Source organism: Elgaria multicarinata, chromosome 6 (assembly GCF_023053635.1).
Source record: "Elgaria multicarinata webbii isolate HBS135686 ecotype San Diego chromosome 6, rElgMul1.1.pri, whole genome shotgun sequence".
Taxonomy (NCBI): Eukaryota; Metazoa; Chordata; class Lepidosauria; order Squamata; family Anguidae; genus Elgaria; species Elgaria multicarinata.
Genome location: NC_086176.1, coordinates 37310757 through 37328564, shown reverse-complemented (window position 1 = coordinate 37328564; position 17808 = coordinate 37310757). Strand labels below are relative to the sequence as shown.

At 40.5% G+C, this 17808-nt stretch overlaps 1 protein-coding gene across 3 annotated transcripts in view; it reads left to right on the top strand.

Annotated features, from left to right (window-relative positions):
* Nucleotides 1-17808, top strand: part of CCDC171 (coiled-coil domain containing 171) — a 210964-nt gene that overhangs the window by 49118 nt on the left and 144038 nt on the right. For all 3 annotated transcript variants that reach the window (XM_063129238.1, XM_063129237.1, XM_063129239.1), the window contains 4 exons: nt 7614-7716; nt 13077-13183; nt 15922-16011; nt 17328-17528. In XM_063129238.1, coding sequence (XP_062985308.1) covers nt 7614-7716; nt 13077-13183; nt 15922-16011; nt 17328-17528 — 501 coding nt within the window. The remainder of the gene's footprint in view (nt 1-7613; nt 7717-13076; nt 13184-15921; nt 16012-17327; nt 17529-17808) is intronic.

The window sequence follows — 17808 nt, the reverse complement described above, 5'->3', positions numbered from 1 at the left end:
ATTGGCTGGAGTGGGGTCAAAGATCCTGTTTCTCCAAGGGTCCTTGCTGAGGGTGCATTTTGCCCCCACCAGTCATTTTTAGGCAAGCAGAACTTCTCCCCCTATATAAGTGAATGGAGAGCTAGCTCCATTCAGTTGCAGAGGGTGGGAAAATCCTTGGTGGTGCCTCAGCCTGGCTTTATGGTCACAGTGCTGCCCTCAGGCACTGCACTAGAGACCACAGTTGGTAATACAATAAAAATAACATCAAATGTAACAATGACATAATTTTAAATAATCTTAAAACAAGAATGACTAAATCACAAACAACATCAAAGTGTAACAATGGCAGCAGTCAGTCCTGATGACAAAATTCTGAAAAGAGCTACTGAAGCAAAATGGTTGTCACTGCACATTTAAAAACTTCTTTTGGAATGTTATTCCAAATCTTGGGAAGCTATTCTAGATCTTGGGTTCTACTACTGGAAAGGCCCTCTTTTGGGTGTCACAATTAAAGGGCCCCTTGGGTAACCACCCACCATAATCTCAACAGCAGCTGGACCTAAAAACCGCTTCCAAGGTGGAATAGAGTTCTTGGTAGGTTTGTAATTTATGAAGTAGTATATTTCTGGGTATTAGAGAAGTGCCCCAAATATGCAGAAACCATAACCTTATTTTGGATGGCCCCATTTTGCTTCCAAGCAGATAGGCATGGGGCCACCCAAGTTTGGTATGAGAGACAAACCACAGCACCCGCAGATGCCAGGTTGCATATCCAACCCCCACTCGGGGGTTCTCATGTCATGTGAACCCGGCAAGCATGGGTTCGCACGACAATCCTCACATAACCCAAAAACAGTCCATGGGTTATGCAACGGTTGTTTAACTTTGCATAACCACACTTGTTGGGTTCACACAACACAACAACTTCCAAGCAGGGATTGCATATTCAAAATAGTGCCTCCTGCACCCCACATGTGCCACAGCCTCACCGTGGGTTAAATAACCCACAGTGGGCTATCATGTCACGTGAAAGCCCTAATGAGGTGATGATGGGTTAGTAGCTATCTCATCCTTGCCTACATCTGGATGATGTTTTTTTGTTTCTGGTTTTAGTCATCTGGAAGTGATTGGCTTTTGCTTTGCTTCTCTTTTGTACATTCTTGTATGGATATACCATTGTGCCTGTAGCTTCTTGCCTTAGGAACTATGAAAGCCCCATCAATTTGTTATGCTGAAAGTCAACGGTGCTGCTGTTGCGCTTGTTGACCTTTACCAAAGTGTGTCACCATCATCTCTTTACTGTATTGGAATGGGACAAGATGTTTAAAAAGCATAACAATCAAGGATTCCAGTTGGGAAATAAATGACTTTTTAAGTGGGGTGGCAAGCAAGATGTTTAATGAGCTGCTGACTTTCAAAGTCACTTTGCAACAGAATGCGGATCACCTAGGGAAACTTTATAGTAAAATAAGGATCACTGACAGTGCTTTTATTGAAATGGCTTCCCTTGTTGTCCTGCCTTTTCATATGGAAAGCCCCCCAGGGCTAGAAAGAATAGGATGCATTGGGATCAATGTTGCTTTCTGTTTAGTCAGTTTTTTGCAGCAATTTAACCATTCCGCTTTTAAAGCTGGTATGCTTGGCTTTAAAACTAACTAGTCAGGATTGTTGTTGTTTTTGGATCTAGCACCCTACTGGAAGTAAATTCCACATGAATCAGTGGGATTTTTCATCATTTGGGTGTGTGTGTGTGTGTGTGTTGGTGCAAGTAATCTTAAATCCAGAGAACGGAGACTAGTTTGGAATCATGACCTCAGCAATGTTTGAAAATACTAGCTTAAGTTCTGGGGTGGGGGAGTGATGTGGACCTGCTTATGCTGTATATTAATAAAAAGACACACATCCTAAGCATAAAGCATAACTTGTCAGCACACACATGCTTTAGTTAGGTATACCAACAGCTATGCCAGTGTTGCATGATGTTATATTTGTGCTGGTATCACAGCAAAGGGCTAAGATCCAGTGTAAATCTATAATATACCAATGAGATGCTTTAGGCCATGTGCTTCCACTGAAATAATATTTGTGGAATATTAAAATGACAACAAATATGTATCATGGGAGGATGTGCTCTCACGCTGTGTGGTTTTCTTACATAATTAAGGTTGCAATCCTATACACTCTTACATGGGAATAAGGTCCAGCAAACACATTGGAAGTTAGTACATTTTTACCACAACCTCCAGGAAGCTCTGGGTGGCATGCATGAAGTCTCCACCTCCCACATTTTATCCTTGCAATTGCTCTGGGGTATATGTTGGACTGAGGAAGAGCAATTAGCCCAGTGTCATCCAGTTGAATGGGAATTTGAACCTGGTTCTCTGCTTTATAAGTCCAATGTATTACCATTTAGGGTATTCTGTATATAGGCAGGATAGAAATTTTATTTATTTAAAACATTTCTTGGCTGCCTTTCAAGGCAGAAGCCCTCCCAAGGCGGCTTACAACAACACATAAAACAGTATAAACATTAAAAGCAATAAAAACAGACACAGTAAAATATCAGTTAAAACAAAAAAAGCTAACTGAGAAAACTAACAATAAAATCATCAAGAACATCAAGGGTAATAGCAGCAAAACAGTACTCATTTATGAGAAGGCCATGGTAAAATAAAATCTTTTAAAGGCTTTGTTAAAAGGCCTTTAAGGCTTTCTTTAATAAATTAAATCAACGACAACAATATTCTAACCACTTAACCACATAAGAACATAAGAAGTACCATGCTGGATCAGACCAAGGGTCCATCGAGTCCAGCAGCTCCCTTCTATTTTGATTTTCATCAGAATAAACCTACAGAGGATTGGTGTGTACATTTTAAAAGCACATCTTATCTACAGTTAGAAAGAGTTCCTGAGTATTCCCAAAAAATTCAGGCGTACTCTTGCTGATGACTCTCTTGGGTTATTCACAGATTACTCATTCACCCATCAGAGACAACAAGGTTGCTATTGTTTACATGACTGCTGATTCCCCAGATGTAGCTAGAGGTGGTTCATTCCATTTCAGCCTCTGGCTAAACCTTTGAACATGTAAGAAATCACAGGTTGAAGTGAGCTCTGAGGGTGTTTTTTTTAAATCACATTTTTATCCTGTTCTTCCTCCATTGAATTCAACCCTCTAATGTTACCTTGCACAAAAAACCTGGAGGGTGCTTTATGCTAAGAGAGAGTGACTTGCCCAAGGCTATCAAGTAAGCTTCATGGCTGAAGGATGATTCACATTTCTTGTCAGCAAGGATGGTTGCTGTATTTCTAAACATGTAGAATGTGAAAAGTTGCATTTCTCCAAGCAAGCAAGAAACATCCTTGTGGAAATGGTGGCTGATCACTTTAACCGCTACATTACACTGGCTGTAATGTGAAAGAGATTTGAGTTGAAAGAGAGTTGAAAGAGAGTTGCAGTTTGAGTTGAAAATTTGAGTTGAAAGAGAGTTGCAGTTGCCATAGGTCTTTGATGAAGGATTTGGGCAGCATGTTCTCCATAACTGTACAGACAAAATTAAGGCCATTCTTGTGTACTTCTAACACTCCAAACAAAGGATTGCACCCTGATCCTGATAGCAGGCTGTGTTTCTCAGTGTTTTATGTGTGTGCATAGTAAATAGATGTGCTCAGCACTGTGGTGGAACCCGAAACCACGGGTTCCTGTGGTTCGCAGAGTGGTGGTCAAAGACTCTCAAGACACAATTTCTCTCTCCTTAGAAGGTTTATTACGAGCAGCGCTGCAAGGTGGCAGTCTAAAAAACTGCCCAATAATTTCAGGAAATGTCAACATATTTATAGGGTCAGTTCCCCTTAGATACTATGGCAGAACTTTCCCACCAATCGTAATACATCTCTGAAAATGCAACAACCAATGAGAAGCCAAGCATTTAGGCATGTACAGAGTATGAGTGCTTCTCTGACTAGAAGATACTGCATCGTCACAGTTACAGGGAGCAAAAACATCTCCATCTGTTACTTTCTTAGTTATCTTGCCTTACAGATGTCTTCCACCCTCTGATTGCCGGCGTGGACAACGCCTGTTTTGTCACACAGTTTCAGCATCAACTTAATTCTAAAAGCAATTGCATCATTAAAAATATGTTTTAAAAGAACAGGACGCCATGAACTTTATGAACTATAGCTAAGGATGATAGGCCTTTTTCCTATACCTAGGGGCATAGTAAAAGAACCAGCTAAATTTCTACGACAGCACGCTACATTAGAAGCATAGGTAGGTGCCTTCTACCAGGTCAGATGGTGTGACCATCTAGCCCAGTCTTGTCTTCACTGATTGGCAGCATCTCTCCAGAGTCTCAGGCAGAGAGATCTTTCCCATTACTTGCTACCTGCTGCTGTTCACTGGAGATAGCAGAAATCGATCCTGGGCCCTTTCCCATGAAAACCGTGTGCACTGCCATTGAACTGTGATCTGTCCACAATGAAAGTCAAGATGGATCCTTCCCCCACTGAAAGAGACCTAGGAGAAGAGGGAGCTCAGTTCTGAAGATAGGCACATCCTAGTGCAACTTGTTTCTAAAAAGCCACTCCAAAATCCTCCCCCAAATACAAAATAAAGAACAGGGACAGTGACTTAACAGCAACATAAACCAGAAAACAGGAGCAGTCCCTTGTAAATAAGGATAGTTGGAGCATACGGTAGGCAGGCAGGCAACTCCTTGGAGCAATGAAAGAGCAGAGCTGGGAAATGTAAAGAATTTTTTTCTTAATCTTGCCTGCATTTGGAGGAAAAAATTGACTTAGAAATAGTGCACACAATCAGCACATGTAAATGCAGAGAAGTAGTGTAAACATCAATATACTAACATGTGGTGAATTAAAAATAAAACATCTGGAAGAGAGGAAAAACCACTTTGGGCCATAGAACAGCTTGCCGAGATCCTTCGTGTGGGAAGAGGTTTTGCTATATGGATTGAGTTTCTGGTACTCCAAATGCTTACACTTGCATGAAAATATTTATCTTATTGGTGTGACAGTGCTTTACACGTTTTTTCCCAGCATCGTGCAAGCATAGCAAAGTAATATTGATATAATCGTAGCTCACCACTCGAATCTATTTATAGCCTGTAAGAATAATACACATCTTAATAATTCTTTTTGGAATATTGATGTTTTTAGAAATGAAAACCCTGGTATGAGAATTCCACTGGTGCTGGAAATTCTTTGTGAAGTGTAGTACTAACCATCACACAGGGAAGCCCATGTAAATGCTACTGGGGATCAAACACTGAAATGTATATGAATAATATATTAGTAGATATACAGAACATATAATTAAAATTGAAATAGTAGAGCAAATTTATAAAATATTTAAATGAAATGGTGGAGAACACAGCAGAGATTCACATACGTTGCTTGTCCTCTAGTCAGTCACGATACACTGCTGGCTCATAACAGAACTCAGTTTTACATGGAAAATATGTTTTCACAGTAAAATAAGAATAAAAAACAATAATCCTGTATCCTTAAACCTTCTAGCCTGACTTTGTAGGCATAAAAACTTTTAACTTTTGTAAACCACCCAGAGAGCTTTGGCATATAAATGTAATAAATAATAATAAATAATAGAAAGTGTTTGGTAGTCAAAAGTTAAGATGGCAGTCAAAACCTGAGCCAAAGTTAAGTCACATTTGTGGTGTTCCTGCCCCTTTCCTAATGAGAATTCCTCTCCCCTAAGGCCTTTCTCACCCCCAGCAGGGACCACCTTCTCCTATGCACACTTGGTTTCACTGCCACCGGGATTTTAAGCCTCAAACCCAACCCTTACTCAGTCCTCTCTCTGTGACGACACACTGACTTTATGTTTTAACCTTATATTCTCCCTTTATTACCTCCCCCTTACGCAGACATGAGCAGGAGGCGTAGAATTTATAAGCACAGAAAGCTTTATTAATTGCAATAATAAGTTGTTGAATAATAAATGAATAGCTCTTAATGGTTCTATCAATATGTGTCTTCTCCCACCAAATACTCTATATCAGTCACTCAAACAATCCTCTCACAACCACCACAAACTTTCACTGAATCCTTAACTCACGCTCTCCTTTTTGCCCCCCTAACTCTACCAGACCATTTCCCTGTCTCTGATCTAAACCCTCTGTCATCTTGTCCCTGTCTGCCTCCCACAGGCACAGCACCTGAGTTTATATAGCACACATGCACTTAACCCCCTCCTTCTCACTCTCTCAGCCAATGAGCTCACACATGCAAGTCCACCCTTCTCACACTAGAGATACTTACCAAGCCACAGATCTATAACAAGAATACACATATAAACATAAACTCATTATGAACAAACATGTAACCTCACAGCTTGTCACAAAATAAATGAAATGGGAGATGTGGGCATTCCCTGCTTCTATTCTACACCACCCTTCTCATGGAAGTTTGAAAAAGGTATGGTGTAAATCTGAGTACTTTCCCCCCTCAAATCTTTCTTTTTTCTCTCTCTCCCAGTTAGAGCAATGGTGATGGAGGATTTACGTATTAACGCTTTGGCACTGGGAACAAATGTACTTCTGTCTCTGGATAGTGCCCGACACAAGTTTATGTCCCAATTTTGAGGGCCAAAATACATATTCTGCAGCCTCCTGTCAGTGCATCTCCTAATGTCCTCAGCATTGATGGGACGCCCGCTCTGCAGTGGAGAAAGGGAGGGCGCACTTCTCCCTCACCACCTGCGTTCCTCCTGTACTCATCCCCCGACTCCAAATCAAGCTGTTTTTACTCCCACCAGTGTTCCAGACCTGTGTTTGTGAGGTAAACCTGTTTCTGGAATATTGCTTGGGTACAAGCTGATCGATTTGGAAGGAGAGTTTGGAGGAAACGAGCTGACAAAGGGGAGATTAAATACTCCCTTCCCTTTGTCCCTTCTTCACTCCAATGCACCCCTTTGAGAAGGCGGCTTGCAGCAGAGAAGAGCTTTGGGCAGTATCCAATGCCCCCGCTGATTCTGTTGCATCCCACTGATTCCCTTCTGCAAGTGGCACCCACCTCTTGCAGAACGGAGATTTAGTGCTTCCACGGACAACTGGAAACAAGCAAAAACGCAGGTTTCTGGAACTGGAACTGGCAGAGCTCACATAAGGGAGTTCCGCCACCCTGTATTGAGCCCAAAACAAGCATTTCTACTGACTTTAAATTTCCATTGTGCAAGCGGTGGGTCCCATTTGTACAACGGAATTGGCAGGGCCCATCATTTGTGCCACAGAATTGGCAGGAAATAAGCCCCTCCCCTTTGGATATCGCCCTTCATTACAAGTGGCTGTAGTGTAACGCATTGTTTGTCAGGGAGTGGTTTATTTGAATACTCTTAAAAAGTTGTTATATTAACCTGAAAAACAACAAAGATATCTACATTTTATGGGCCAAATTCATTTCTGCTTGGAATCATTGTAAGTACTCCAGTTCATGGAGCTAGTTTGGTGATGGAGTTATATCTGTTTTTTGTTTTAATTTTTATACATCATGTCCTATGACAGCATTGATTGTGAGATGCCCTTATATTGATTGCCTTTTTAAACAACTGTACTTTTTGCCTTCTCCCTCTATCCCCCGGTCAAATAAAGGCCAAGAAACGGCAAGCCTTCCTAACAGAGACGTGTGAAAACAACGTGAGAGAGCTGGAGTTACTCTTGGACAGCTTTACTGTGTCAGGCCAGTGGACAGCAGGTTAGTTGAAGGTATAAAATGACAGATGCATCTGTCAGTGTTCCAAAGTCGCTACATTGTGGGAATTCTGCAGATGCCTCCTGCATTCCCTCTTCTCAACATGCTTTGATTTGATGACATGATAAGAGCAGTTCTCACAGCAGTCAAGTGGCCTCGCTCACTGAGACGGGGTGACTGGATACGGACCTGCTGTTGTCAGCCCCGAACTTGATTTACAAGTGTTGGGTTGTGTGTGATCGGTCAGGAAAGGGCTGGCTTGCTGTGCTCTCAATCCAACTGAGAAAAAAGTCCTTACAGTATGCCTACAAGGGGAACAGATGTTTTTGATTGAACTGAGCCAAATTCAAGTCAACCTTCAGCTACTTAAAGGTCACATATTCAAAAGAGGTTGTGTAGGACGCAGAGTGTAACACATTACTCTTTACAGTGTAACTTTGAAGTCAACGGAGGGGTAATCATTACATCCATGCCAACACAAATTCTATCCCAACTGATGGGCAAAAGATGACCCCTTTCCCTTCATTGTCCGTCATGTGGCGTTGATAATCATAATACCAAAGGGAAGGAAGTGCTGGAAAAACAAAGTAACTAGTATTTTTGAAAGGATGTGATTTTGGTGATCTTCTTGCCTCTTAATTCTTTCGAGGGTTGTTTTTGAGTCCCCGTACTTGCGTTAGTTTTACATAGCATATCTTCCTTCCCTGTTATTTCCTGTAGTATTTGGACCAAAGAGATTTGAGCAGAAGAGATTTGAATATAGTCAAAGTGCTCTCGGGCACAAGTAAACAAGCTTAGAAAATATTTATTTATTTATTTATTAAATTTATATAACGCCCCATAGCCGAAGCTCTCTGGCGGTTCACAAAAGTTAAAAACAGTGAACATTAAAAAGTATACAAAATTTAAAACCATCAAAAAATATTAAAACAACAGTATAAAACAGTATCCATTTTTTAAAAAACAAAAAGTGTTTAAATATTTAAAGATGTTTAAATATTCTATTGACTTCATGCAAGTGTTTATATTTTACAAAAGTAGGCAACATGCACTCAAAAAATGATTTTTGTATTAAGACTGTATTAAACCACTCATTAGGCTAAGGGTCTCCCTACCCCCAATGTTAATAGAATGAAAATGGTTTTATCCTCCTTTTTTCATGAACCTGCCCATCAGTTGGACCATGATCTGCATTCCTCCACCAAGGCAGGCACAATTGGCGGGGCTCAATACAGGGCCTTTTTGGTGGTAGTGCCCTGATTGTGGATTTATTTTCTAAGGGAGGTTAGACTGCCCCCCTTCTATTGTCCTTTAGGCAGGGGATTAAGACAATTTTGTACCACCAGGATTTTACTGTGTGTTAGTTTTATCTAATTACGGTTTTGTTTATCCTTTTTATTTTGCTTTTTATGTCTTGCGCAATGTATTGCTGTAAACTGCCTTGGAGTCTGTCTTTAGGTCTAAAAGGTGGTATAAAAATGTTTTTAAAAGTAATTCATGAGTTAATAACATAGGGCTAAATATAAAATAAAGAATGTAAAATTATGCATAGATTTAATATAGTGCTCATACTAGTAGCTAAAGACTTGGTTTCCTTAATTCTGCACACCTAATATTTTATCCAAGAGAAAGGAAAAGCAAATGAAGATAACCCTGTAATTTCTTTTAATATAAATTTCAGTGGTATACTAAGAATTCTCAGAAATCCACACATCTTCATCCATAACTGTCCATTGGCTGCTGTGTTGGACTTAATCTAAATTTAAATATGAAGCCAGAGGAGGTATTGTATTGAGAAAACATTATGAAGTGATTGAGAATGTGCAGCCAATTGACCCAGCACATAAAGACAAACAGCAGCTTCGTTCTGCACAAAATGTATGTGTGTGGTCGTCATTATCGGAACACATACTTTATAGTGACCCCATGTCACAGTTCTCTCTTGATTCCATGGTGACGCAGCCACAGTTTGTAGTCATCACTTTCCCACTGCATAACTTTTCTGCGTCAACACAGTGGAGACCTGCTTGCAACTCCCTCATGCGTTGCAGCTTTTCCCTCTAAATGAGTATTAATGAAATCACCACGATTTTTTTTAGTGCTTATGGAACGAAGCAATGGAGGATTTGGTGCCAGGGTTCAGTCTGCATCTGGGGAGGTGTAGAGAGAGAGGGACAACATGTTTTGTGGCCTGGGAAACTGGAGGACTAAATCCACTGAAATTGGCTAGAAGCTAGCCTCCTTTTGGCATGCTAGAAGCATGGAATAAGGTTTTGCAAAACGGAGCATTCTGAAACAACTTTGTTAGGATAGAGGTTTTGGCATGGGAGACTGGCTGCCTGGAGAAAAGAGCCAAGACAATACAAATAAAATCTGAGAATAATTATTGATAGGAAAACTTGTGCCTTTGTGTGTGTGTGTTATTTTTAGTTTTGGAATTAGAGTTTGCTTGTCTATTTGCAGCCCAAGGGGCAGAGATGACAGCTAGAATTATGCCTTATCACAATGCTCTGGGTTGATTCTTTTCTTTCCTCCCATTCCCACGGAACTAGGTTTTTTGGATGCATCAAAAAGACAAGCTGAGTTAAGGATAGAGTGTCTGTGTCTTGGGGCTGAATAAAATTAGTCTTTGGAGAGCAGATTGACATCCTACCCAGGTTGCTTAAGTTAATTGTAAAAGGGTGTGGCCTGTTTTCACTATGGGTATCACTTTAGGAACGACTTTTTTTAGAAACAAGAAATCTAATGAGTGCTAGGGCTAAATATTATAAAACAGTGATGGCCAACCTTTTTTATTTTTGGCAATTGTCACAAGCTGAATCAACAACATGATGCGATGCAGTGTAGCATGCACTACAGTGCATACTGTGCCTTGGTGTGCTTTTCCTTCCGGTTGGTGAACTGGTAATAGTTCAGTGCTTGGGGACAGGCAGGAATGCAGGCTTGACTCTATGCCATAAACTGGTCCCTGGACACTTTTGACCCAGTCATGCTACAAAACTCTTACCGCCTGTCAAATGATGTTACACATTGGAAGACCCATGAGCAATACAGAGAAAGTGAAAACCGCCTTGCGTAGAATATTGCAGCCTTTCCCAATTTGGGTGCCCCCCATATGTTTTGGAATACAACTCCCAGCATTTCAAACTATTGGCCATGCTGACTGGGGCTGATGGGAGTAGATGTCCAGAACCTTGGATGAGACCAGGTTGGGGAACGGTGTAATATTGGAATTACAGAGCTGGAATGGAACTTGTGGGTCATTTAGGCAAATCCCTGTATTTCAGTAGTAATGCCTATAGGTATCACATCTTGTGAACTGCCTCTCCCGAAAATCTCCAAGGAAAGCAAAGTGCAGGCCAAGGGAGCTCCTCTTGTGCTGGAGCTTCCAGGGCAGTGAGGACATTTGAGGCTGGTTCTGAGGGAAATTCCCTTTCTTCCTCTGATGCTCCTTCTGAATCCACAGCCTTATCTCTCAAAGATGGGGAGTTGAAACTGGGGGTCGCGATAGTGCCTGAGAAGAAGAAACTTGGAAGATGCACATCCATCCAGTTGTCAGCCGACTCCATTTGAAGCGATGCCTTCTCAGGCGGGCTTCAAGGGGAAGTGAAGGAGTGGGGAAAGCCCTGTTCAGTGAATAGTCCTCTGCTTACACAGTGGAAGTTAGGAACTCAGTCCCTGTGTATAAAAGAGTTTGAGTTAAGCCGTATTATGGCTCTTTCCCTTCAGTCTCTTCTTTATTTTTGTATATGGTTTTCATGACAAAGGGATTGGAGACAGAGAAAGGAAAATCATTTAGAACTTCCTTACCTGTAACTTGTTAACGTACCTGATGCATCACCAAGAGTTCCATGGTGATTAGCAAAATAGTTGTTACTACTGAGAGCAGCATCTTTGGGGGCAAATAGCAAGTGGGTTGGATTTTGATGGGAAACCGTTGTGGAACCCAATCCAGATTGGGAGTACATTCTCGACTGAGGCTGCACAGGGCTGTTTTTCCTTCAAAATAAGTAGCCAGTTTAAGCATGCCGTTGTTTTTGTTGAAGGAAATAATGTGACATATAGCTTATCTCTAAGCTTTGCAAGCTCTTGAGTCTTCAGAATACAGGTATCTTTTGCTTTCTCCTTGCTACTTATCTATTTCTGATTATTCATTCCTTTAGGATACTTTTTTTAAAATATGAGATCACTTGCCCACTACTTCAGTCTTTAAAAGATGAGATGTCAAATCTGCAGCATGAGTTTGTGGCCAGAAAGAATCCTCCAAATCATAGAATCACAGAATAGTAGAGTTGGAAGGGGCCTATAAGGCCATCGAGTCCAACCCCCTGCTCAATGCAGGAATCCAGTTGAACACCTTTAATGCAGTCGAACATCTTTAATTCTAAGAAACTCAAGAAATTATAGTGGTTTTGAATCTTAATCACAAAGTCTTTAAAAACAACACCACTCCTGTAAACATATCCAGTGAAATTTCTGTTCATGCTGATTTTGATTTCGTTCTATATGATAAAAGTTCAGGGCCAGTTCTCAGAATAAATTTGGTTGTGGTGGCCTAATTCCCCACAACCCCACCCTGGCAGACAGACATATTGGTCCAAATGAAGTGGCCCTGGGCTTGGATTGCAGTTTGGCATGCTGTCACAAACCTTAGAAAGTGGCTTGACTGAAGCCATGCCAAACCATGGTCGAAGCCCATGATAGATGTCTTGCACGACCGCTTCATTTATGAACAGTGGAAATACTGGAATTTGAGCTGGGGAGAAAAATAAAGGACCGCTATGGATCATGTGGTCATGGGTTGAAATGGTTTAAATAATGAATTGGCTTATATTTTTCAGTTTTGTATACAGGATTAAAACAAACAAAAAATCAACTGTTTTAATTTTTTATACCCAGAAATAATAATAGGAAGTCCTGTGTTCCTTGGCACACAGTTTTGTGAAATAACGTTTCATTACAAAATGAATGGTTCATCATGAAGCGACAAAGACATGAATGCTGTGCACTTAAAAACAAATGCTTGTTTCATTTGGAGGACAATTCTTTTTGAATGGCAGTTGGATTTGCAATCATTACATTTAAATAAAGTCAGAGATGGGCCTCATGATGTGTAGGAAAACAAATTGGAGTTAATACTTTTCATGTGGTGAACTGCAGCCACAGTGCAGGAATTTTCTTCAGCTTTATTTGATATTAAAGAACAGATACACCAGTATGCCTTGGAGAAAACACAGTGGTTGTTCAACATTCTGTATTGTCACTGGAGCCCAACTAATTTAAATATCTCTGTTGCTCTTGGAGAAGTTTTCTATCTCTGTTCAACTCTAAGAGCTTTGTTTTGATTCTGTATTTTTCTTCAGGCATTCACAAGGACAAAGATAAACCTCCAAGCTTCACTCTTGTCCTTGAGACTTTGAGGCGTACCTTGACAGATTACCAGAACAAGCTGGAAGATGCATCTAATGAGGTAACACTTGCACTGTTTGGCTCCACACACATAGCCTTCGGCCCCCAATACTAGAGATTCCTTGCTTGCTGCAGAGGTCAAAACACTGGGAATGTTGAGTTGACAGCTTCACAGATAAGAAAAAGAAATAATCTTTTGTCACTGTTCTTCCTTTAAGCTTGCCCTATGGTCATGATTCACTTAAACGTAGGAAACTGTTTATCTGTGCTCATCCCCCTCCCTTTTACAGTGAACTGTTGTGCTATCCAATTATTTTTTAGTGAATCTACATGCATACCTGATGTTTACCATCCATTACTTGCTTTCTGGGTTTTAGAATAAATATACATTTAAAATATACTTAGATACCTTAAAATAAGTGTTTTCATCCATTATGGATTGATAGGAGGTGAATAAATGTGCATGGTTTTTGCATTAAAAAATGCATTGGAAGTTGAGATTCTGTTGAGTTGCCTTGTATGGTCTTTGTTGCATGCATCTTTAGGTCTTCTTGGTCCCATTAACTTCAGTAGGTGTTAAAGGCAGCTTAAAATGAAAGTACTTTAGTTTAACTGGATAATGGGTTTTGAAGTGTCCAAGGCATATACTTGGTCAACTTGCTAGCTTATTTCTTTCTGGGGCTGTTCAGATGACATGCTAAGCCATGGTTAGGGCACTAACCATTTTGCAGCAAATGGTTAGTGAGCGTATTTAAACTGTGGTTGTGTAGCTACCATGGTTACATGCTAAGCCAAAATATTTAGCTCAAAATGCTTAATCACCATGGCTTTATGTGTCATCTGAACAGGGTCTCTGGGTCTTTAAACACTCAGTGGGTATGTAGTTCAGAAGGCTACCCTGAGCAATTAACTATATGTTAGCGTTTATGAGAAACAATGATTGTTGGACAGAAGTAAGGCAAAATTAAAATGTCACAATTTGGGCTCAGATATCATTTTTAGAAATACTACCTGTCTTGGATGAACTTTTAAAAATATTTGGTTCATGATAATATTAAGAAGTAGCAGTTAATATTTGAAAAATCAACATAGTGTTTTAGAATCATCTGAGGTTGTTCTAGGGGCATAGAAGAAGTCACTATGGAAACAACTATACATTTCTGTTCACAGCTACCACTGTTGGGTCTCTTCTGTTGACAACCCACATGTTTAGTAGCCTTCTGAGGCCTAGGGCAGAGTGACTAGGCTCACGATATCCACTGTGAATTGTTATTTGGGAGGATGAATGTCACCTGATCTTCAGCACAACTGAAAAGTCGACTCAGCAGGCTTTGGCTTTGGAACGTGTTTTGTTGTGAAACGATGCCAGAGACAGCAGTGGGGAGACCAAGGAGGTGGCTGTTAAGAAAGCATAAAGAGTATTCTGTCAGCAAGAAGAATGAACTGTCAAGGAAAATAAATCGCAAGCAGTGCAGGACCAACTGATGACCTGCCACAAGACTTCCCAGTAGGACTGCATGTGCCCGACCCTGAAGTTGTCATACGGAGCCAGAGACCACTGCGTACCCTCATGATATGCAGATGGGGTAGCTCTGTGCCCTTTGTTCTTTTCCTCATTGATAGGAAAAGTTCTCTTCTGGTTCTTGTTTTTTCTTTCAGTGTAATTAGTAACTAAACTTTTTTAGATTGCTTCATTATATAAAATAATGAAACAATCTGAGGCATTTTTTTAAAAAATAAAATAAAATTAGCCCCTTGTTATATTTCAGTTACCTGGGCTTGTAAAACTGTATTTAGCTGCCTAAAAATACACACAAATCAAAGTGGCTTCTTTCTATTAACGTATTTTGGATGTGTATATTAATTACCATTTAGCTTGTTTTTACACATTGTAAAATAGAAGTCAAAAGAGAGAATGAATTTGTGAATTTGTCCCACTGAACTCAGGAGAACTTTTTTCTGAGCAGGCAGGCATAGGATTACAGTGTTAAAATGCAAATACTTTATTTGGTTCCAGTCACTACTGTTAACAGACAGCAAATACATTTAATGTAGCTAAAGATGAAGTCGTCCAGAGGAAACACAGGAGAGTGATATTGTGATGGGATAAAACAGGCAACATGAAAGCACTAAGTATCACAGTGGGCATGTCTACACCTCCTGGCGATCTGGGAGGGAGGGGGGAAGATCTAGTGATATGCTGGTTGCAAGATCCTCCCCCAGCATTCACACACGGTGTGCGACATCCAGGGAGGAAGGAGGATGTCGTGCCCGCCATTTTTTAAAAAGAATACAGGAGCTGGAGCGCCCCTGTGGTCCAGCAAAAAAGTAAGTAAAAATTAGAAAAATCCCAACCCAACCCCAACCCCGATGGCCCTGGACTCTTCCCGTCCCAGCTCCTTCCCTCAGATGACCCCCGCTACTTGCTGGGAAGAGGGAAAAAGCTGGGCTGGCCAGCCACACCACCCCCTGTCCTTGGGATCATCCCGGGACTGTGGGAAAAACTGAGAAAAAAGGGTATGGCGATATCCTGGGGAAATGGAGGGATCATCCCTCCCTGCTGCCGGGATCCCCTGTGTGTCATGTGGATGCACAGGGACGATCCTGGGACGATCCCCGGGATATTGCCCGGTGTAGACATGCCCAGTGACAAATGTTATGGGAATGGGAATGATGTTCAATGGGGCTTCCTTCCAGGGAAGTCAATGTACATAGGATTTCCACTTTAGTCTGCCAGCAATTATATTGTATCTACTTTGCTCCTGAACCTGATACATTGTTTGCTATATTCTTCAATAGCTAAAAAAAATGACGTTTCTCTCTGAGAAGATGGTAAAAGAGCTTGATTCTTCCCAACACCAACTAAGATCTCAATTTCAAGAACTTCAGGTATCTAAATTTTAACATGCCTCAATGTTTAATCTGAATGCATATACTTCCAATAAATTTCATCTTGATGGTGTCTGAAATCCTGAAAACTCTTGTTCAGAATATTTCATTAGCTTCAATAAGAATATTCTGGAATAAATGGCTTAAGGCTGATAAATTGCATGAGGGTGTGTCTTTTAATGTGTAGAATGCCATCCACCCAGTAAGCGCCATTATGGCATACTGGCTTAGGACTGGCGAGACCCAGGTTCACTCAGCCATGACACTCACAGAGTGTCCTTGGGCCAATCACTATCTTTCAACCTAACCTACCCCACAGGGTTGTTGTAAGGATAAAATGGGGGAGGGAAAAGAGAGAATAGTGTTTGCCATCTTTAGCTCCTTGGGAGAAAAGCAAGATGCACATTAAATAAGAAATAAACGTTGCTAGCTTTAAGGTGCGATGGAGAAAAATAGATTGTAGGGGTTAGGTTGTATCTTCTTAGAAGAGCCAATATGTACAATCCTCATCTTCAGAATGAAACTTAATAAATTTGTTATGTATCTATTGCTGAAAAAGTTTTTCAGATAACGTTCCTCTAGTTCAAGCATGTCATTCAGAGCTGGCCTCTGCGAGTGAAAATGCACTTCAATTCGTGCAAGGTGTGCCCCCATCCGCCAATTTCCCTGCTCCTGCTGTGGCTTCCTGAACGGCTTCCCAAAAGGCTCCCTGACGCTCAGGAACACTTCTAAGAGGTGTGGAGAGGGGGTTGGAATAGTCCATTGCATAAGCAGATGAACTGTTGCCTTTTAGTTTTGAGGAATCCTGTATATCATGGTAGGAATGGCTCTGAAGGTTGGCTGTTCATTTATGTTTATTTTTATGCAATTATTCTATACCCTTATTTATACAAACTATTGATCGTCTTGGATTCTGTGCCCACGACCCTGAAATTTTTGAATTGTTTGGGATTTTTCAGTGGAAAATTCTCCCAGTTTTTAGTGAGTTGAACAGTCCTGCAGTTTTTAGAAAGAGACCATTCCAGTGATGGTTTATAAAAATGCTAGCAGTATGAATTCTTTGGTTGTAAGATGGTGGGGGGAAATCACAGTTTCATAGGAACTGCGCCATTACAGCTACCTAACTCCAGGGTTCAACATAGTAATTTGTTGTGGTTGTAACTTATCACTGGAATCAACAGTCTTGTTTATAGGATATTTAAGAATGTATATTTGAATGTAGAACTTTATTTCCAAGGCTATCAAGCAGATACAGAAGGTGGTTGCACTTTATTGCATGATGCTTTTATCTTCCCTTTATTGTGTGTCATTTTTAGGAAGCACAAAATAACCTTGGCAATGCCAACAAAGAGTTAAATCATCTGCAAGCTAAGTGTGCAGATAGAGAATCTTTAATAGCTACTTTAAAAATGGAACTACAGAATGTACTGCACTGCTGGGAGAAAGAGAAAGTGCGTTCTACAGAATCTGAAAATGAAATCCAGAAGCTTACACAGGCTTACGAGAAGGATACAGAGGTATTACCAGAAACAAGATGACTGTCAAAAAGAATCTTTAATCGTAGCTTTTTACATTTGCATACATCAGATGGTTAGTTTTGTGGTCTTAGATGTATCACCCTACAATACGAAATTAAGATGAGTGCTTTGCAATACATATATGTAACTTTCCTTTTAGCTTTTTGAGTATTTTTTAAAATTTAATTCTTCCCCTTAATAAAAATAAAAGCAGCTTTAACCAGCGAACCCATCTGGCTGTTTACATTTTAAAAATATCGTGGTGCTCTTGAGAAGACAG